This window comes from Coptis chinensis, chromosome 2 (assembly GCF_015680905.1).
Source record: "Coptis chinensis isolate HL-2020 chromosome 2, ASM1568090v1, whole genome shotgun sequence".
NCBI classification, from domain to species: Eukaryota; Viridiplantae; Streptophyta; class Magnoliopsida; order Ranunculales; family Ranunculaceae; genus Coptis; species Coptis chinensis.
This window is the reverse complement of record NC_141457.1, coordinates 73011333-73034915: the sequence shown is the minus strand read 5'-3', so window position 1 is coordinate 73034915 and position 23583 is coordinate 73011333. Positions and strand designations below refer to the sequence as shown.

Here is a 23583-nt window from a genome sequence, read left to right as displayed (position 1 = left end):
TTAAGACCTGAAAAAACAAAATCAATAATTCATTGATGCGTGGAAGAAATAGAGATAGTTCATTTCAAAACAAAAAAAAATGTTACATATATTCCTTTTTGAAGCCGATAACTAAGATCATCATACTCTTGATTAGTAAATCAAAATGTTAGTAACGTGGTGAAGGGCTATGAGAGGATCGATAAAAGGAGTGTTTTGTTTTCTCCCACAATGACTAATGTACACCAATTATGTGCTACCGCCATCCTCTCTCTATACTTGTTCCTCAAGCGCGCGCAGTAATCTCTATGAATGTAATTCTTCGTAGAAGTCAAAAATGTAGAAGCAGCGGGAAGAGTCTTTGTCTTTTTTCGATTCTTGGATTTCACGTAACTATTTAGGCAAGAAGCTAACTGAGATTTGCTGTCATCTTATTAATGAGTAATCAGACTATGTTGGCATTCTATGGAATCTTTCTAATACATAAATGGTAGAGCATGATCCGATAGTATAAGAAATCAAACTAGTATTAAAATTTACCAAAAGAAGAAGCCAAACCAAAACAAAAAATAGGGGCTACACTCTTTCTAACAAAAGTTCAGATAGTTGTTACTTATTTAGGACAAAAAAAAAACCAACCATATTTAAGAAAAAAAACACACATGATTTCAATTAATCACTCAATCTCTGAGAACCCAACTCCTTATATTAAATTCTTTGAAAATATTTACCCCACTCGTTACAAACAATTAAAAAAAACAAAAAACATTAAACCAACTCACAATTAAGAAACCCAAACTTTTATCTATATCTAAGAAAACAAATAAAACTCCTCTGCCAAATAACAAAATCACTCATCATTCCCGAAAACCCAACTCCTTATTAAACTCTTTGGCAATACTTACCTCACTTGTTACAAACAATTAAAAAAAACAAAAAACACTAAACCAACTCACAATTAAAAAACCTAAACTTTTATCTATATCTAAAAAAAGCAAATAAAACTCATCTATCAAATAACAAAATCTCTCAGAACCCAACTCCTTATTAAATTATTTGGCAATACTTATCTTACTCGTTATAAACAATTAAAAAAAAACAAAAAATATTAAACCAACTCACAATTAAAAAATCCAAACCTTTTATCTATATCTAAAAACAAATAAAACTCCGAAAACCCAACTCTTTATTAAATTCTTTAGCAATACTTACCCCACTCGTTACAAACAATTAAAAAAAAACAAAAAACATTAAATAAGACTAGATATATAGGCATGGATTGTTCTAGTTGATTTTGATATTAATTTATATAAGACAATGTGTAACTCATCGTGCATACATATCCACATGCCATTTTTTTCATAAATAAATAAGAACGAACCATGAATGTGTGGCAATCAAGACAAATACATGGAAAAAAAATTATATATACATGAACAAATACTTATTCACACGAATTATATATCTACTAGATGTGATATACACACATAATTAACATATTTATTTTTTCATCATTTAACAATCACCATTGTGATGTAAATATGTAATAATGTAATAAACTAATAATGAGGACTCTTTCTTTTTAATGACATCAATAGATAAATAAGTATTATTTACAGAAAGAACGGACAATAAACCAACTTCGCAAGTAGAAACAATTCATAATACCTTGCCAACACCAATGCGCATAGTGAGCGGTCTTCCTCGTTTATAACTGCTGTCAAAGACCGTGCCATCCGCAAACCTTGCGATTGTAGTGAAACTCATATCACATCCGCAAACCTTTGGTGTAGTGAACCTCAAGATATCACGAAGATAAATAAATAAACTTTATATAAATGCTACTAATATAGTGAACCAAAGTCGCTCAAGGGCCCTTGTGCATTACAAAGAACAAAAATGAGTCGTGTTAAAATTGAAACTCACATTAATTAGTTCACCACGAGTAGCTTCTTTACCAGTACCAACGCCAACATCACAATAGCCAAGTCCAGTTTTAACAAAGTTAAGTTCACAAGACTTTTCACTAATTAACAGTTGCATAATACTCAATTCTAGTTGCATTTGCTTCTAAAGGCATAACAAACACTAAAGAAGCAGCTAGTAGCCAAATGCCAAACTCATAAAACTTCATTTCATTACCAGAATTTGCAAACTTGAAGAAGCGTTAATGGCGGTGCAAGACAGATGATGTATACTTGTCTCTCTGTCTCTCTGAATAGCAATTGCTTCATCTAGGCATGTATCATTCCATTTGCAGCTAGAACTGTATTTATTAAATCTATATCATCTGCTATCCTTGTTTTTCATATGAGTACCTTTCTGCTACCTAACACTGTGACCTCTACTTTGAATGCTATTCAGAGAAACTTTTGGTGGGGAAAAAATACTGGTAAAAAACATTCTTTGTATTTGAAGATGTTGTGAATAATTAACTGCGGAAACAACGTTACCCACACCAAACGGATCAATCCTACACAAAGATTGATCTTTCTCAATAGACAAGACTTCAACACCCTCCAAGCAATATCCCAACACTTCTCAATATCAAATAACAAGCATATGAAATAAAACAATCAATGTAAAAGAAGAACAAACCACAAGATCTTATCGTGGTTCGGCAATTTGCCTACTTCCACACCTTCGAAGTTCCAAGCTTTACTAGATGTCCGAGTAACGATTACAAGTCTCTCTCAATTCACTCACAAAGAATGAACACTCAACTCACAAAGAATTGTTCTCTTGTAATCACTCTCTTTCTTGGTTTTGGAAAAGTTAGGTTTTCCAAAAACTGATTTTGTTTTTATACCAAAACCAAAAATCGCGCATACCAAGCGAGGCCCGCAAAAGACCTGGCTGGCCTCTTCTACTCTGGCCTGGTGGCGCTTTTTGAGCGCTGGCGGCTTAAAACATGGAGTAGTGGCGCGAAGTCACTCGATTTCTGGCAGAAACGAGATTTTCTCTACATTCTCCACCTCGGTGAGGTTTTAACACATAAAACCAAGCCGAACACATCCAAAGAAGATCACATCCGGTGGGAACACCTCCGGCAGAAGGAAGACTTCGCAGATCAACCGCCTCAAGGGCTATGCCCACACAGGGCTCTTTCAAACATGTAGGATTTGGAGCAAGTCCAAACAGTGTTGGAACTTAACTCCGGTGACAACTTTCGTCAGCATATCAGCAGGGTTGTCATGGGTGTCTACTTTCTCAAGTGCTACATCACCATCCTCAACGACATCCCGTATAAAGTGATATCGGACATCAATATGCTTGGTCCGACCATGATGAACTTGGTTCTTCGCCAAATGAATAGCACTCTGACTATCACAATACACAGCAACACTGTTCTGCTCAATACCCAAATCATCTAGAAGACCTCGAAGCCATAGTGCCTCTTTCATCTTGCCACTCGCCATATACTCTGCCTCGATTAGTAGATAGAGCAATCAGAGCAGCTGTAGCATAGACCTCCAACTAACCGGTGCACCATGCATCATAAACACATAACCAGTAGTCGATCGTCGTCTATCTAGATCACCTGCATAATCAGAATCCACAAACCCACTGACATAACAAGTGCCTCCACCATAAGCTAATCCCACATCCAAAGTACCCTTCAAGTACCTTAGTACCCATTTCACTGCCTCCCAATGCTTTCCCGAGATTTTTGCCATACCATTCCACAACACTAACTGCCTGTGAAATGTCTGGGCGTGTGCACACCATAGCATACATCAAACTACCCACGGCACTTGCATAAGGAACATTAGCCATATGCTTTTGTTCCTCCACCGAACTAGGAGAGAACTTAGCTGAAAGCCTAAAATGCCCAGCTAAAGGAGTAGAAACCGACTTTGCATTCTCCATACCAAATCGAGAAATTACTTTCTGAATGTATTTCTTCCAGATACAACTATCCGTAAACTTCTTCCTATCTCTCCAATCTCCATGCCCAAGATCTTCTTGGCTCCACCTAAGTCTTTCATCTCAAACTTCGAGCTAAGTTGAGATTTCAACTTGTCTATCTCCACCATGCTTTTGGAAGCAATAAGCATGTCATCCACATAAAGCGGGGAGATAGATGAAGTCATTACCACGAAGCCTTCTAAAGTAGACACAACATCATACTTACCGGGTGTACTCATGTTGCATCATGAATGTGTCAAAGACCATTGCAGGCGATTGCTTTAACCCGCATACGGTGACCGATTCAATTTGCATACATAATCTTCTTTTTCGAAGAACGACAAACCCTTCAGGTTGTCTCATATAGATCTCTTCTTCCAAGTCCCCATGCAAGAAAGCAGTTTTCACATCAAGTTGCTCTAACTCCCAGTTGAAGTGAGCAACTAAACTTAATAACACACGAATGGACGTATGTTTGACCACCGGGGAAAATACCTCATTGTAGTCAACTCCTTCCTTCTGTGAAAAACCCTTTGCTACCACTCTTGCCTTGTACCCAGTACTGTCGGACTCAGGAAGGACCTCTTTCTTTCTGAACACCCATTTACTGCCGATAGTCCTTTTGCCCTTTGGCAATAAAACTAGGTCCCATGTGTGATTTTTATCAAGAGATTCCATCTCTGCTTGCATAGCTACCAACCAATCTCTGTAATGAGCATCTCTAACAGCTTCCTTGAAGCTATCTGGCTCATCATCTTCGATATTCAGTGCATATGCCACTAAATCCACCTGACCATAGTGTTTCACCGGCTTCTCGTGCCCATACTTGTGCACTTCTTTAACTTGTCTCTGTGGCCTAGGGTCAGCCACTACAAGTTGTGGATGCTCTTGCTCTTCTTCCCGTTTTGTGTGGTTCCATGATTTGGTACCTCATCATGATCTAACCAAATATCTGGCTGATCGACAACTCAAGCTCGGTGAAACTTCTATAGACTCACCATTCTGCCCAGCTACTTCCGGCTTACTGAAAGATAACACGGAAGTCTCATCAAAAGTAACATCTCTGCTGACCAGGAACTTGTGGGCTTCTAGACACCACAATCTGTATCCCTTTACCCCATTTGCGAAGCCTAAGAATATGGCCTTCTTAGCTCTAGGATCTAGCTTGCTGTCCCTCACATGGTAGTAAGTCAATCGATCCAAACACTTTCAAGATACTATAATCAACCACACCTCATAAGGTGTCCCGCAATCTATAGTCTAATTAATGCGGTGACCTATTATGCACAGTAACATGCCATGGACAATCGCATCCGCCCAATACTCTTTTTGCTAGACCGGCATTAGACAATAAACATCTTGCTCTTTTCAAGCAAAGTTCTATTCATCCTCTCTCGCCATTCCATTCTGGCGTGGCGTGCCCCTCGATCGATTAAATGCGGCAATTCCTTTGGAAGACTCTTGGAAAGGTCCATAGGTATACTCGACTACCATTGTCGGACCGTAATGTCTTTACCTTCCTATCCGTGCGATTCTCAAACCCTTGCCTTCCACTTCTTAAATGTCTCAAACACTTCATCTTTCGATTTCATCATATACACCCACACATAGCGAGTATGATCATCAATGAATGAGACATAATAGCGGTTACCTCCCTTGGAAGCCACCACGGAGGGTCCCCAAACATCTGTATGCACATAATCAAGGATGCCTTATTGTCGTGTGCTTGCTTGACTTGAACTTGACTCTGAAAGGCGCAATGCTCTCCGCGAACCCATACATTGGCTTCTTCAAGTTCTTCAAGAACCCTCGCTTGCATAACTCGGACAAACCCTTTTCACTCATATGCCCTAAACGCGATATGCCACATCTTAGTGCACTCAGATCATTACTACATGCACCCATCGCTACATCGCCTATCACCGCATACCAATCGTGGTATACAAGGTTCCATATTTTTGACCCTTCATAACAACCAAGAGCCATGAACAATATTTAGGACTCCACCTTTTCGCCACAAACTTGTGGCCTTTGGAATCCAAGGTACCAAGAGAAATAAGACTTTTCTTTAGCTCGAAACATGTCTCACATCCGTTAGAGTCCTCACTACACCATCATACATCTTGACCAGATAGTTCCAATTCCTACCGCCTTACAAGCAACGCCATTACCCATTAAAACAGAATCACGCCATCAATGCTCTCATAAGAAGTAAACCACTTTCTATTCGGGCACATATGATAGGAACATCCGAATCAAGAATCCACCTCTCTGGTCATATAGTCTTGTGTGGACACACGAGACCTAACTCATCCTCTTCAGAGCTGGAAGCATAATTTGCCTCAAATTTTGCCTTACCTTTCTTCGACCATCTCTTTGTTCTCTTTCTTGGTGAGGACAATTACTTCTTGCGTAATGTCCTTTTTCATTGCAATTGTAGCCTTTACATGTTTTTTTAAAGGCTTCTTTTCGACTTGGACCTAGAATTATCATTACTTGAATAATTACGTTCGCACAAATTTCCTCTTGCCACTAGCCCCCACTTGCATCAATGCTATTCTCTACACGTGTCTTCTTCATCAACTCATAAGAAAGAAGTGCACTCTGAACTTCATCAAGATCGACGACTTCTCTGTTCATGAATGTAGTCATTAGATGCTCATAACTTTCTGGCAAGGAGAATATCAAACATGCCGCTTGATCCTCATCATCCATCTTCATACCAACATTCAAATAATCCGCTAGACGCCGACGAACTCACTAACGTGCTCTTGCATCGTTGAACCATCGACCATCATGTACCGATAAAGACGCTTCTTAAGGTACATCTTGTTCGGCTATGCTCTTTGTCATATACATAGACTCTAGTTTGAGCCAAATACCGGCGGTATTTTCTCCCATCACACTATACATGACCTCATTAGCAAGACATAACCGGATTGATGAACAAGCCCAAGATCGAACTCTTCCCAATCATCATTGCTCATACTTTTCACGCCTTAGATTTAATCCCCTTCAAGGCCTTGGCAAAACCTTGTTGGATAAGGATGTCCTTTACTTGGACTTGCCAAATCCCAAAGTAATTCTTCCCATTAAACTTCTCTACTTCAAACCTTGCGTTTGACATCTTGGGAGCCATCTTTCAAGTTACACACAATAACCCAAAAGAAACAATTTCACCTCGAATTTAATCAACACCTTGTCTACACAAATTTTTTTTAGTACTAAACTCAAAATCCTAGGTCGTATACCTACGCCTCCGATACCAATTGTTGTGAATAATTAACTGCGGAAACAACGTTACCCATTGACCAAACGGATCAATCCTACACAAAGATTGATCTTTCTCAATAGACAAGACTTCAACACCCTCCAAGCAATATCCCAACACTTCTCAATATCAAATAACAAGCATATGAAATAAAACAATCAATGTAAAAGAAGAACAAACCACAAGGCGAGATATATCGTGGTTCGGCAATTTGCCTACTTCCACACCTCGAGTTCCAAGCTTTACTAGATGTCCCGAGTAACGATTACAAGTCTCTCTCAATTCACTCACAAAGAATGAACACTCAACTCACAAAGAATTGTTCTCTTTGTAATCACTCTCTTTCTTGGTTTTGGAAAAGTTAGGTTTTCCAAAACTGATTTTGTTTTTATACCAAAAACCAAAAATCGCGGTTACTGTAGCGAGGCCATAAAAAAGACACGACTGGCTGGGCTCTACTCTGGCCCGAAACCTACGTATTAAAGCCATGGCTTTTCTTTGAGGCGGCTTTAAAACACTGGAGTAGTGATTCGCGCTCTCGGCCTTGGCCTCGACCGTGAGAAACAGAATTTTCTCTACAGAAGAGTTGGAGCTTTATTTGCCAATCAAAAAAAGGTGGTGGCCTAGGTATTAGAGATATGGAAACAAATAACTTTCCTCATCTTAGTAAAATTCTTTGAAATATCATCACTAAACTAGACTCACTTCTTTCCACACAACTAAAAGGTAAATATCATCATAGTGTGAATATTTTACCTACTGTACACAAATTTGGTTCATCTTGGTTTTGGTAGGGAATGCAAACAGTTTACAATACTATTGTCAAAGAAAATGCTATGTGGTAGGTAGGCTCAGGTAAGGATATAAATATTTGGACAGACTCATGGATTCCAGAACTCTTGCATGGTACAATCAGTGTTTGTGATTCCGAATGAAACCTTAGAATTCCGCCCAATAATATTTCGATTTTTCAAAAAACCAGAATTCAAAATATAAAGTCGAAATATTAATTATTTCGAAATCAATCAAAATTCCAAATATGATAGGGGTCGAAATTTGATGAATTTCGGTTTTTGGATTTGTCGAAATTCCAAAAATTCCAAAATCCAAAACTATGGGTACAATACTAATTACCACAGTTCATAATCATTTGTACAGTAAAGTTGGTGATCTTATAGATGTAAATACTAGAACTTGGAAAATAGATATCTTAAATTCTCTTTTTGATATTAATACTTCACTCAGTATTCATAATATATGCATTCCTAGGAATAATCCTATTAATAAATTACATTGGACCTTAACCAAAAATAGATAACGCTCTGTAAAATCTGCCTACCATCAGTTAAGCTTAAGATATGTCACCAATGTGAATCACAATACTAGTCTAGCTTTCTGGAGAAATGACCTCAGACCTAGAGTAACTTTGTTTGCTTGGAAATGTTACCACTCAATTGTCCCAACAAGAGACCATCTTAGTACTCTTTTCTATGTAGCTGATAAAACTTGTTTGTTATGTAACTCTTCTATAGAATTTGTACATCACTTACTCCTGGTTTGTCCTTTCACAAGAACTCTTTGGTTTTCAACACCTTGGAATTTCAAACTAATAGATTTTGAGAATTTGCAGGTGACATAATGGATAGACATGTGGTACAAACCCCCTGTGGATTGGCCGATTTACACAAATAATTGGACAAGTTTTTGTATATATATAAACTGGATTATATGGCTAGAGTGATGTAGAGTGTTGCATGATAAGTCTAAACCTAACTGGACACATGTATATAGACTAGTACAGGGTTTTGTAAATGCCCTGGAAGTTGGATTAGACCTTAATCTTGTAAATTTTCAACCTGTTTCTTTAGAAAGATGGAACCCACCACGTATAGGGTGGGTAAAATTGAACATTGATGCCAGCTTTAAGACAAATATACCCCATCCCATTGGAATTGGTTATGTACTTAGAGATTCTAATGGATGCTTCATTGCAGCAGGAACAGACAGAGGGAGGGGCAGAACTACAGAAGAAACAGAATGTCAAGGGGCACTTACAAGAATTCAATGGTGTCGGGAATTCAGCTCATCAGTGGAAGTAAAGTTGGATGCGAAAGATGTATACAACTTTTTGGACAAACAAGCATCAAGCATTTCCTGGTCTTCAAAGATTATACTTGAAGATGTACTAGAAGCTCTTGTAAATTTTGATAATATCAGTATTAAGTGGATCAATAGATCCGCAAACTCTGTAGCTCACAAGTTAGCGTCATGTGGGCAAAATCTACCTCCTAGTTTTGAGTGGCTTACACTGCCACCTAGTTGGTTGATGAACTATTTGGAGGAGGATAGACTATCTATAATCTCTTCAGTTTCCGTTTCTTAATATATATATATATATATATATATATATCAAAAAAAAAAAGCACCGTGAACAAGCAAACGAATTAGTAACAGCAATTTTGGGCATATTAGCCGACTATCACACGTTTGAAAATTTTAAAAACACAATCTTAGGAGTTAGGAATTGAGTCGGTCTAATTATTCGAGTAGGCATGAGTCTATGACTCTTTACATCAGATCCTTTTTTTCCCGATAATAAGATCAAACTGTTCAATCCATTGAGAAGAATAATTGCATATATCGACACACATCAAGTTTTATTTCCTTCCACAGGTAAATACTATTATGTTCTTATCATGACGCATGATTGTCTTCGTTGTTCTTGTAAATATGAAATATAATTGTTTGTAGGAATTATTAGGAAGTATAATCATATCGTTCTTCTTCGTTGTTATTAGGGATTATTCCTGCGAAGGATCTTAAACTTGATACTTTAACACTATTGCCTTGTACAAATTGATACTGTAACTTTCACAGCTAATACTATGTGCCTATGTAATATGTCACAAGTGTGAATTCCCAATGGTTATATATTTCTCTCAAGATATAATCTTTGAGATATTGGTAAAAGTTCCTGCAAAGGATCTCTTAAGAGCTAAGGTTGTATGCAAGCTATGGCACTCAATTATCTCTGATCCTAATTTTGTGAATTCCCAGCTTGCTCATTCTCGTTCCCAACCTGCAGAGATAATCTTGAAAATATACTCGGCGGAACTTGGTGATGATTATTTCGAGATGTTTACAATCACCACGCAAAAACATGGTATTATGCAAGTGGAAAAAATCTGTGATATGAACTTCCCCCCTCTTCAGTTTCCTTTCACGGAATCAACAGTGAAAGCTTCCTGTAATGGATTGTTGTTGATCTTCCACGGCAAATACCCATTTGAGACGCTCTATGTCTATAATCCTGTCACCCGTCAATACGTAGCTCTTCCTTCTATCTTGCAATCCACCTAGGTGTTATTACTCTTGGACTTTGTTTTACAACGACTCTGTTGGAAAATATGTTGTATTTGGAAGGTTTCATTCGAGGTGCATTGTGCTTACTGTTGGTGACAAGGAGTGGAGCAGATATCAAAATCCCTATTCATTCAGTCCATATCTTGCATCCCAATTGATATATGTAGAAAAGAAAGTGCACTGGCTGAAAAGTGAAACTGAAAATGGGCGAGTATTTTGTCGTATTAATCCTCTCAAGTGTTTCCACGTCTCAGTAAATATTGGTGCAACAATGGAATTTACGAGAACAATTCTCCCAGACCATCCATGCAATGGATTCCATACCTTATTTGAGGTGAAAGGATCTCTATGCTTTGCAAGTCAGAAGCGATATTTGTTACAAATATTTGTTTTTGAGAAAAGAGAAGGCAATACTACCTGGAACAAATGTTATAGCACTCATCTTGAATCTTTGTCAAATTTACCTCAACCTATCAGAAGGTTGAACAGCTACATATTTGTTGGCACGAGAGGAGATATTGATAGTAGGACTACTGACTACTCAGACTTTGTGAAGATTGTCATGCAACACGAAGATAAGTTGTTCTATTATGATTTGAAGCGTATTGAGTACAAGAATATTGCACACAAAAACAATGAGGTGACGCTTCGTATTGCAGACATAAACAAGGTAAAGCTTGATATTTATCCTCTTTTTTATGCAAGTAGTCTTGTCAAGCCGGAACAAGACATTGTAATAGCTTAGTATTTGCTTGTATAATTGAATTTGATGGATTTGGTCACGAGCTTATGTCATGTGGTATTCATAATTATTTTCTGGTGTTCTTCAAATTGGCACTGCAGTTGTACCAAGCATGTACAAATTTTGTGAAGGATAGAAATCCTTCAAATTTGACGAGTTATTTATGAAAGCACATAGATTCCTTTTCTAACACACTGCTTAAGTGCGTAGCAGTCTTTGATAGTTGAGATTTATTATCCGCATTATCCACAAAAATAAAGTTTAATGTAAGCTAGACTTTGGGACATTTGACTTCACGTAGTCAGGTGTACACCGAAATTAATCAGTACCATTTTTAATTTTACTAGTATGCAAACCGTGCTTCGCCACCGGTTTCTCAAAAGTAGCCGGTGTACACGTAAGAAACAGATGTTCAAGCAACATAAGTTAAAAGGTTGAGCTTCAACAACTAAGTTAGCCTACTCATAGTAATCAGTAATTCATTCTAAAAATGGAAAGTCTGTATCATGTGTATCATGTAGCAGAGTATATGAAGCAATTGTTTGAACACAATCAATTCAAAGAATACAGATCTGACTTTTATGCAAACCATTATAAAGAAATGTAGTCTTAAGAGTTATTTTTCTGAAACCATTCTAAAGAAAGCTAGCCTCCTGCATATGAAACAATGTTCTTAATATATTGGTACACACTAGTTAACATCCTATATAATGAGATCTTAAAGAACTTTCAATTAAAAATTCTTTCTTCACAAATAGCTTAAGTGAAACACAATGAGCAAATAATGAGTTTAATGTATGTATAATATCTCTTTAAATAACAAAAATATATAAAAAAAATAACTTCAACATATAACTTGAGTGTATTTTCGTATGTCCCACCACTTCAGCTTCCTTGCACGGAATCAACAGTGAAAGGTTCCTGTAATGGATTGTTGTTGATATTCCACGGCAAACACCCATTTGAGAAGCTCTATGTCTATAATCTTGTCACCCGTCAATATGTGGCTCTTACTCCTATGACTGAACCACTCGATATGATTTGCAATCCACCTGGGTGGTACTACTGCTGGACTTTGTTTTACAACGACTCTATTGGAAAATATGTTGTGTTTGGAAGCTTCCATTCGAGGTGCGTTGTTCTTACTGTTGGTGACAAGGAGTGGAGCAGATGCCAAAATCCCTATCCAAAGTCAAATAAAATACCGGGTAATTTAAGATCAACTAAAATCAATTTAAGATCAAACTGTTCAATCCATTGAGAAGAATAGTTGCATATATCGACACTCAAGTTTAATTTCCTTCCACAGGTAAATACTATTATGTTCTTATTATGACGCATGATTGTTTTCGTTGTTCTTTTAAATATCAAGTACAATTGTTTGTAGGAATTATTAGGAAGTATAATTGTTCTTCTTTGTTGTTGTTATTAGGAATTATTCCGCAAAGGATCGTAAAGTTTATTGAGTTCTTATTGTTTGATAGTTGAGATTTATTATCTGCAAAATAAATTAAGTCTAATGTAAGCTAGACTTTGGGACATTTCATGTAGTCAGGCGTAGACCGAAATTAATTAGTCCAACAACACAATACTAACACAGTTTGAGACTTTGAGTTGGTGCACTTGTGTTACATGATGTGACATATTCATACAATTATAGGACACTCTTGTAATTCCTACTAAGAAATAAATTAGAAGCATTTAATCAGTACCATTTTTTATTTTATTTATAAACAACTTGTAAACGGGTGCACGTGCTAGGAAAGAAAATTTGTGGTGGAAAAAAGAACACATGTAAATTAGTAACACATTACATTTGTTTGAATGGATATATTATGTAACATGGTTTAGATTAATACAGGTCGAGGTGTGACAGAAAGCTTCAATAAGAAAAAACACTTCAGTATGCTAGTTGTGTTTTTTGTCTGCTTTGATTTTTGCTGCGCTGCCATGTTGCAAATAAATATATTCGAAAAGGTATTTAACCACCTGTAACTTAGTCAATATATAATTATTAGTGCATATCCCACAAACTAATTTACCAAAAAAATAGGTATTATGTTGATGAAGTTAACCTTTGTGCTACTGATTGTGTAATTATCTTGTCGAGCATCTATATATGATTACCTGTAAAATTAAGAATATTATATCAAAGTGTGCAAAATAATTGTTATTCTACATTGGAGAATAAAAAAGCTAAAAAAAATGCAAGAAAAATAACATTTTTTTCATCATTGTCTTCAAAATGATCTAGCGAATCCATCAGCTTTTTTTTTGCCGTTCTAAATATTTTGGTTGGTTTAAATAAGTAGGTAGCTTGGACAGAAAAAAATTGTAGCTAGCTGACAAAAGTTATTTTATATTTATTTATTTAGAATCGATTACAATGAGAAACAATTAGAAAAAAAAAAACATTGGACGTTGTTAATATTTGTTCTATATATAGATCTATTAAGTCTGATATAATATGTAGAGTGAATTAAATGTGTAAATAAAAGTTTTCTGTAAGATGTCTATGTGGCAAGATTACCATTTAAAAACTTTCAATATAATGTAGATCTTATTTCATGTGTATGAAGATTGAATGATTCAAATGATGGAGTGATGATTTTTTAAAATCATCTGTATGGAGGCGACAAAAGGAAGAAATTATGGATGTTAGTCGCATCGCTGAATTACATCTGTTTAACCATGTCATTAGTCACACAATCCTTTGATCAATTTTTGCATTGGTTCCCATTCTAAAAATGCTATTATCACCCATTGTCACCAAATACGGCGTTTTTTTTGAAAAAAACGCGTTTAAAACCCGAGATATTTGCCAATTGGTTTCCAGGTTTAAAACCGGGTTTTTTAAAAAGCGTTTTAAACGTTTTAAACCCGTTTTAAACTTAAAAAGCGTTTAAAACCGAGATTTTGAAAATCTCCGCTTAAAACTTTTTTTTTTTTTTTTTTTTTTTTTTAAGAAAAGAAAAAATGTTTTGGAGTTTACCTTTTTGAAGAGTGGGCGTTAGATTGACTTATTGAGACCATTCTATTTTGCTTTGGACTATTAATAATTAATTGAAAATTTTAAAGTTATTAACTTATTTGTAGTACTTAATTATGCCATTATGGTTGGTAATTAGTAGTATCTTATTTTGAGTAGTGTTTTGGCACTGAATCTAAAACTTATAGTATTTGGATGAGTAATGATAATTTGATATTTTCATGTATTTGAATTTTCTTTCATTTGTATTATTATTATTTTTATTTTATGTGTCTATTTTTTTTCTACTTTTATAGAAAATCAAACTCTTTATCTATTATATTATTTATCATCGGTTTTTACCGTTTTTTTACGTATTATACGTATTATACGTTTTAAACCCGTTTTACCGTTTTAAACCCATTTTTTATGCCCCACGTTTTTTTACGTTTTTTTTTTTCCGTTTTTTTCCCGAAACGTTCCGTTTAAAACACGAACTAAGTTTTTTTCAAGTACACCGTTTTAAACCCGTACCGTACTTGGTGACAATGTTATCACCTATACAAATGCATTGGGAAAAAATTTAGTGTTATACAAATGCATTTCAATATAGCTTATTAGCAAAATACAAATGTACTGCTCTTTTGTTTTCAGCCCTGGATTATGGATCCTTGCAGTGATTAATAGATGTTGACATCAGATCCTTTCTAAACTGAAAGCGAATCAGAACAATACTAAACATCTGCTGAAGTTGACGTCAGATCCTTATAGTGTACGAAGGGTGATCACATTTGATAAATGATAGACCTTTTATTTTGCGTATTATTATAGCTTTAATTAGCTTATTCCCATGGTGGTATTGCATAATACATGATGCAATTACCCCTTGTTTACCTCGAGATTTTATTAGTGTTGTATGTATTTCTTCGCATAGGAATACGTTAACACTTTTTTGTAAGTAGTTAGCTCACTTAGAAAGAAAAAAAGTACCAGCAAAATAATCCATTAATCTGCTAAAAGAATCTGGATTAAATAGAAAAACATCTAAGTTGTTGCGCACTATCACCAGCCACCCATGACGGGAACTTTGGCAGTGCCAGTCATGAGGAACTCGAAACTGGAAATTGGAAACTCTATCCTCGGTTAGATCAGAGCAACTACATGTCCGATCATCACTATTGAATTCAATCGCGAAGCGAAAACAAAGGAAGTTGGCGAGGTAAACGGTGCCTATCCTTTTGAATTTCAATAAATACGGATTGCCAAGACATACAAACAGCACCAAACTGGATAAGGTCCTTAACATTGTAGAAAAGCTTCTTTGCTATGACAAATGTAAGATGACTTGGGAGTTCCAGCCACATGTAAACCCATTTAACTAATTTTGTAACCTTCACAACGAGAAAGGTAGTGGAGAATTTTTGATTTCAGGTTAATTCCAATCAAAATATTTTAAGCTCTTATTTTCTTTATATTTATAATGATTTCTCTTTATTGAGATAAGGAAACCTAATATGGAAGTACAGCTTACATAAAGTAAATTTTCACTCACATTATTTTTCTGCAGCTTCCCAATTGCTTTTGCTCCAGTTCGCAATGCACTTATTGTTTCTGTTGTAGCATTCAAGGCTTCCAAAGGCATTATCATCTATAATTTAGAGCACAGAACAATATTCAAAAACCTTTCATAGTATTAAATACCTCCAAGCATTCCTAGAATCACAATTGGGTCATCCATGAAGTGAAACATTCTTGATCAGCTTTGGATAGAACTATTTCTGGAAATTGAAATACTATCTGGGTATCTGATCAAGGATGCTGTAAAGGTGTGGTTTAGCTTTCCCTTACAAACAGTCAATGGGGGACTGGAATAGGTTATTGGATGGACCGAGTTCATCTTGAGAGCGAACTGCCTACGAATCTTGCTCTTGGTTTTTTGTGGGGGAGAGCAGAATCAGGTCTGGCGTAGTTCATAGGAGATGTATTTATAGATATTGAGAGTGTATCCTTGCCCACCACGTGTAAAGGGTATCCCAAACGAGGGGTGGAGATCAGGGTAACACGTGAGAATTGTCCTCATAGGTCTATTGTAATGATGTGAAGTGTCAGTCTGTATAAGTAGCTTGCGGCCGTGACCAGTAGCTGACGGCCAAGATATGTGCAAGTACACCTTTAGTCATGATTGCTTCTGGAAGGGGTATCTGAGTCACTTTCCTAGCGTAGTTCGCGTGATACTGCGACCTGTCTGTATCGTTCTATTAGCTCATGGATGCGACCTGGATCCATAGGTTGATGCGTCATTTCCACCATGTCAGGCGCGTGCTGGATAGAGAATATCACTCCCCCACCCCCGCCAAGATGGGTTGTGAAAACGACCTGCTGAGAGAGATCGGTCGCGCGCGTGGAGCATGCTAGAGGTGGAAATTTCCAACGATCTGTGAGGAGCGGCTCGTGTTAACCATGTGAGCTGGTGGGTGCAAACGATTGACGTGTTCAAAGACGCGTGGATGATCCGAAAGATTCGCGAGAAAAAAGCGTCCCCCATTTTTTCGGGATGTGAAAAGACAGGGCAGTTGGTTGGAAGTCATGGGCAGCTAGGGCTGGGGAGTAATCATGATGCCTTGGAAACTGGAGGGGCGGTTGCTCAAAAATTTCGCTGGCTCTTTTGAAACTTCATTTGGCTGCTTCGTCTGGTAGACACTACTTCATTACCGCATCATCCTTCAGGTTAGTTCTCTGCCATTGTTGAACCTCTGCTTCTTGTTTCGTGCTTAGCCTCTGTTCTAGAGTTGTTAGGATACCCTATTAGTTACTAGTAACTAGACCTGTTAGGGTTAGAAGAAAAATGTCTGACTCTGACGACACTCGATCTAATGAGGTCCGTGAAGTTTCTCTTGGCTGGGATGACGAAGATGATGAGAAAGATGAGTCTGTGTGTGGGGTGGTTGAGGGTGATGATGAAGATGAGGCGGTTGAGGGGCTAGTAGTGAGGAAGATGTGGCTCGATCTGCGTCAGAATAGCTGAAGCTTTGCACTTAACGTCAGTCCGGAGAGGTCGTCTTCGGCGGTGCCGCTTAAAGACGTGGGACGGACATGCTGCTTTGAGGCGTTCCCCATATCCGAGAGAAAAATGGGATAACCGTAAAGTAGTCCGGAGATCCATGAGCCCCACGAACGCCCGGTTTATAGCGATAGGTACACCCCAATCGAATCATGGGGTGATCATCCGAGAGGGACGGTGAGGGCGTACATGGCGATACCGGATTCTCCAAGCCGGTTTATGAGTTCCCGAACGGCGGCAAAGGCGCTGTTCGGTTTGTAGGTAACATGTGGCGATTATGCAAGGTCTTTGACCTATTGAACGCCAGTGAGTACCGAATTGAAGTCACGATGTTATCGAGCATTACCTCAATAAAAGCGATCTAGGTCATTTGAACTTTAGCTTGCAAACTCGAAGCTACTGTTATCGAAAGCGTTACGGATGGTAAAAGTAACGAGTCGTGGGACAAACGACCACGCTCCTTCTAGGAAGCTCTTGTGCTAGCGGGTTCGATTAATGGACAATAAAATATCGCGACTTTATTGGTGGGTACCCGGTCGTTATCGATGATATCAAATTTTCTTTGGTTGAACTTATCTTCAAACTGTTGTCTTGTTGTCTATCACGGATATCCACTTGGAAAGGGGGTCGAGCCGACAATTGTCGAAAGTTCGCTAAGGGCGATGCGAGCTGAGAAATAAGCAAAGCTACTGGAAGTTGCTCATTTCTTTGAAGAGCGCGGAGGACCCGCAATTAGGGAGAAAAGGCAAGTGCAAAAGGCCAGAGCGCGGGATAAGGTGAGCGGGAAGACGTCGAAGAAACCTGTGATGGAGAATCGTAGGAGTGATCTGTTCTGAGGAAAGACAGCATCGAGGCCGTCGCGGGTGAAGCGACGACCCGGAGTCTTTGGGGCCTCTGGTCCGGGCCGGGGAAGGGCCGAGAGGACTCTCCATTCGATGTGGATGACGTTCTCTTCGAAGTCCCGGAGTCTCGACCTGCGAAGGTTGCGAGGGTGGCTGAGAGCCCACTGGGTGGTGAAGTGCGAACTGGGGGAAGGGCGGCTCGCAACTCGAGGGCGAGACCGATGCCCGACTTCAGCGTCCTAGGTGAGGACGCCCAAGAGGTTGCCCTGGAGGTCGCTTAACCCAGGGTTGTTGGAGATCCCTCTGGCAAGATGAAGGGAAAGGTTGGTGCGAGAGAGACTGGTAAGGGGCACTCCAGTACTGGAAAAGATGAGCTGGAGCGCAACCTGATGTACATAGATGAGGTGACTGGGAAGAAGCGCTATGTGAGGATGTCGGACTGCAGCTACAAGTCCGCACCCATAGCTGCTTGTTTGCTAGAGGGTATGACCCTGGACGGTGATAGGAAGGACTTAGATGCCAAGGAGCTGGAGTCGAATATGAGGGGGATGGATAAGGCGATGTGTCCGGTAAGTCACCTTTGGCAACTTGACTTTGTTATCGCGTTATCATCTTTGTTGTTTGATAATAATGTGATATGTTGTGCGAGTTATCGCATGATTGATCGGGGTACCGTAAAATTTGAAACGGCCCGCGTAGATCGGCCCGACTGGAGAAGGCGGAGGTTAGTCGGCGGGGGCCAATTTGTCGAATCTGAAGTTGTCGCAACAGTGAAAAACCGAAGCTGGATCTTGGTGGATGCCGAGGCCCCTACCACCGCCACGACTCTGGAAGACCTCTGCAGTGAATGAGTCGATCGGGTTGAAGCATGAGGTGGAGGCGTTGAGGGGCCAGCTAGTCGCGGCGAACACCTATGCTTTGAGCGATGTAAGACTTCCACCCCGCAGTTTAAAGAGGCCTATCTCACCATCCGTCTTTGAGGTGGAGGAACCGGAGAAAAAGCCGGACAACCCGCGGGAGGAGCAGCGAACCGGGAGAACTTCGAGAACTCGGCGCGAACTACCCGCGAATCCGGCATTCAAGCTTCGTCGTCGCGTCTTCTCCCTTTATGGGTGTGGTGAGCGGCGGCGGGTCCGGGCGAGCTCAACGTGGCTACTATTGAGGCGCGGTTGTGGCGTCTTACGGTGATCCGAACTCTGCCTCCGTGTGTTGAATGTCGCTCTTGGAGAAGATCTTGATGATATTGTCTAGGAAGTTTTGTTGTTTGTGGTTGTAATGGGCCTCCTCTGGCGTAAACAATAGAGTTGGTTTCACAGGTTGACTGGTGCGCTTTCGTTTTCTACTTTTCCATTGACTATGATAACTAGTGACTAACTATCTTTGGATTTCCGAAAGTATTCTCGGCGGCATGGTTAGTCACGTGAACTGACGCGTCCCCGATGTCGTCGTCGTTAAACTTCTTTATGAATGTGAATCTTGTTGCCTTTGTTTTTTATACTTATTATTGTGTATGATATGAATGTTTGCATTTGTAAGCATATGCATGCTGTCGCAATTTAAACTGTGCAGGTCGCACGTCACTATGAGGACGTCGGGCGTTCTGTACTCTGTAGCGACCTGAGCTATAGTGCGTGCGTGGCACGTGTTGAAATGTGGGCGGTCGGGAGATATGAAATGATGGCTGCTAGGTTGGCTGGCGTTTGGTGTCTCGATGCCATAATGGTGTGCCTTGGGAAGAGACGTTTCATGGGTATAAATATGACTAGTCCTGGGAAAGCAACGTCATTTGCTCTTCTTGTTTTCCTGCTGCGGCTGCTTCTCTTCCCTCTTGCGTTTGTTTCGCTTTCCTTTCCCGTTTACTCAGGTACGTTTCTCTTTTCTTCTTTTAGATCATGAAGACGGTTACTGGTCGCTCTAACCAGCTTTCTTTTGTTTTCTGTGTTCAGCTTCTCTTATGGCTCGGTGCTTTTAAATGCGTTAGGGGAGAAGGAAGTTTAAGAGAGAGTTCCCCTCTGCTCATGGAGGAGATGGAGTTCCGTCCTCATGTGCATGGGGACCGTGGCAAAAGAAAACCTGTGGCGTCGGGGGTCAAGAAGAGCAAGCGATCCAGGAGATCGAATTAAACTCGCCGATGGGCATTGTATTCCAGTTAAGCCTCGGTAGTAGAAGATACCCATCGGGCTGCTAATGGAAGCGACGACCTGGAGCAAGGTCGTCACGTTGCTGGTGAGAGTTCGCTCCCTCGTGTCGGGGACGTGGGGAGCGAATTTTACTACGTGGGGAAAACGGGGAAAAAGCGTGATGTAAAGCGTTCTGATTGCAGCTTCCACTCGGCACCCATAGTGACTAGTCTTCTGAAGGGGATTGTGTTAGACGGGGACAAAGCTGAGGTCGAGGATGAAGATATGGAGACGCTTCTGGGGACCATGGACATGGCTAGTTGTTTGGTGAGTGTTTATCCATCAGCTTTGCCGTTGTGTTTCTTTTGTGATCCTGATTATGATTTTGTACTTGTAGTTTCTGGCTAGGTATGACAAGCTGAAGAACGCTATTCAGTGCCGCCGATATCGACTTCAACTCCCGAAGTCGAAAGGATGTCTCGCGAAGCTTGAAGGGACACAAGAGGAAAGCCGGATCGCGATGATGAAAAAGTATCGTCTTCTTCGCTGGCGATGAACGCTAAACCGTTCTTTGTAATGGCTGAGCTGCAAATGGAGGTAGCGAAGTCAGCGTCTGAAAGTACCGATGTCGTCGGGGTTGCTCGAAAAGCTCAAAGTGCGTATACCACGGCCTGTAGTGAGTATGCCAAGCTGGACGAGAAATATTGTCAGCTAAAAAAGGCAGACGGGGCTCAAGGGACGGGTATACGCGTTGTTCTGCGGGCTGCGAGGCACGTTCCTTCGACTAGCACTGCTCCTCAGGACAAACATGTGGTCGCGGCTCCTTGATGGTGATTTCTCTTCTTTGTCTTGGTAAGAAACTGGGTTCGTTTGGTAGTTGTTGTGTCTGTTCTTCGCCCCTTCGAGGGTTAAACATTAGAGCTGTGTTTTCAGGCTTGCCTGAGAAGTTCGCCTTTGTTGATACAAAGAACTGGTGTCCACGAAAGTGGCAGTTCATTAATTTTTTCCCTTTTGTTCACCAGTCCGATCTAGATTTTCCGGGTAAACCCAGCAGATCGGTGGGTTAGAACTGGTTATTTGAAATTGGTGGTGTAGCTTTGTGGTAAATGTATGCGTGATATTATCTTTTGCTTGACTGCTTGTAGCTATTACTCTGTTTATGGGGCTTGTTTCTGAGATGTATTCTCGTAAAGCATTATGTTTGTGTAGTATTGCTCGGGGGAGCGATCTAGGAGATGTGAGTGTCCGAGTAGTTTAAACTTAGGGGGCTCATGACCCTACAAGTTTCGGAGGGCGTGTTGCTCCTGAGAGCGTTCTCGCGGAGTTGATCCTAGGAGTATAGGTCCTCAACTAGCAAGACTTCGGAGGCTATGAGCCATAAGCTCCCGAGGCGTTACGCCATTTGAGGCGTATGTTGCCCCTGAGGGCGTTATGCTCCTCAGAGCGTTCTCGCGTAGCGGATCCTAGGAGTATAAGTCCTCCACTTAGCGAGACTCAGAGAGGCGATGAGCATGTAAGCTCTTGAGAGCGTTCTGCTCGCCGAGAGCGTATGTAGCCCCTGAGGGCGTGCTGCTCCTGAGAGCGTTCTCACTGAGTTGATCCTAGGAGTATAGGTCCTCAACTAGAGAGACTCGGAGAGGCGATGAGCCCAATAAGCTCCCCGAGGCGTTACGCTGCGCCCGAGAGCTTATGTAGCCCCTGAGGGCGTGCTGCTCCTGAGAGCATTCTCGCTGAGTTGATCCTAGGAGTATAGGTCCTCAACTAGCGAGACTCGGAGAGGCGATGAGCCTGTAAGCTCCCCGAGAGTTACGCTTCGCCGAGGCGTATGTAGCCCCCGAGTCGTCTTCCTCGAGGCGTTCTCGCTGAGTTGATCCTAGCTAGGAGTATAGGTCCTCAACTAGCGAGACTCGGAGAGGCTACTGGAGCTGTTGTCAGTGCATATGTACTGATGGTGCTTGCGGTGCGAGTGGCGTGGCTTGGAGATGCGAGTCAATACCATAGATTATAATAACAATCTTGAGTATCTTACACTTGAATTTGTAGCAAATGGAAACATAAATTACAAAACATAATGAAACTAATGGTAAAACTTCTTTAACAAGTACGTGTTCCAAGGTCGTGGCAATAACTTCCCCTCTTGAGTTTTAATCTAGTACGCTCCATTGCCAACTATGCGTTCCACTATGTAAGGGCCTTCCCACGTTGGCGCTAGTTTAGAGTCATCTTGAGTTTTTTTAAAGACTAGATCCCCAGGTTGAAAAGATCGAGGATGTACTCATTTGTTATAGGACCGCTTTAGGATTTGTTGGTAGGATGCTACTCTGATAGCTGCTAGGTCACGCCGTTCTTCCAGGAGATCGACCTCTCGAGCTAGTACTGAGTCATTATGACCTGACTCGACAAACTCAGATCGGGTTGTCGTGATTGTTAGCTCGATGGGGATGATGGCTTCTGTGCCGTAACATAAAGAGAATGGTGATTCGCCGGTGCTGGAGCGAACTGTGGTGTGGTGATCCCATAGTATGTTCTCGAGCTGGTTTGGCCATTGGCTCTTGTTCTTTTCAATCTTTTTCTTCAAATTCTCTAAAATGGCTTTATTGCTGGCCTCTGCCTGTCCATTGCTTTGAGCGTACTGGGGAGTGGAGAATGCATGAACGATCTTCCACTTGGCTAGGAACTCTCTGACTGTTTTGCCCTTGAACTGGGAATCGTTGTCCATCACTAGCGTGTGTGGTAAGCCAAATCTGGTGATGATATGAGTCCAAATGAAATTCCTGACATGTGACTCTTTGACGTATGCCAACGGAACTGCTTCGACCCACTTAGTGAAGTAATCTGTGGCAGCCAAGACAAAGCGGAAGCCGGTGCTCTTCTGAGGGATGAATGGTCCCATAATGTCCATGCCCCACATGTGGAACGGCCAAGGGCTCGCGATGTTGATCAGTTCGCGGGCTGGCTGAATGATGTTGTGCCCAAATGTTTGACATTTGATACACTTGAGGACATACGTTTTGGCATCGATCTGCATACGGGGCCAGAAGTATCCTTGGGAGATCGCTTTATGGGCCAACGAGGCGACCTCCAAAGATGGTTTCCACACTCTCCTTCATGAATCTCAGCGAAAATTAACTGACCTTGTTTTGGACTGATGCATCTCAGATGAGGTCCCCCAGCGGATTTGCGAAATAACCTGTCATTTACCAAACAATAGCTACGTGCCTGGTGCGGAATCTTCCTGGCTTTGGTACGCTCATCTGGGAGCGTACCGTTCTGGATGTACTGTATAATAGGCTGCCTCCACGTTTGACTCCTCTGATCTCCAGAGAGT

The 23583-nt window shown here is 40.4% G+C and overlaps 1 protein-coding gene across 1 annotated transcript; it reads left to right on the top strand.

Annotated features, from left to right (window-relative positions):
• Positions 1 to 10081: 10081 nt before the first annotated feature.
• LOC147517685 (putative F-box protein At4g38870) lies at positions 10082 to 10519 on the top strand. The gene has a single exon (XM_086593676.1). The coding sequence runs from the start codon at positions 10082 to 10084 to the stop codon at positions 10517 to 10519; it is 438 nt and encodes a 145-aa protein (XP_086449802.1).
• Positions 10520 to 23583: the final 13064 nt, after the last annotated feature.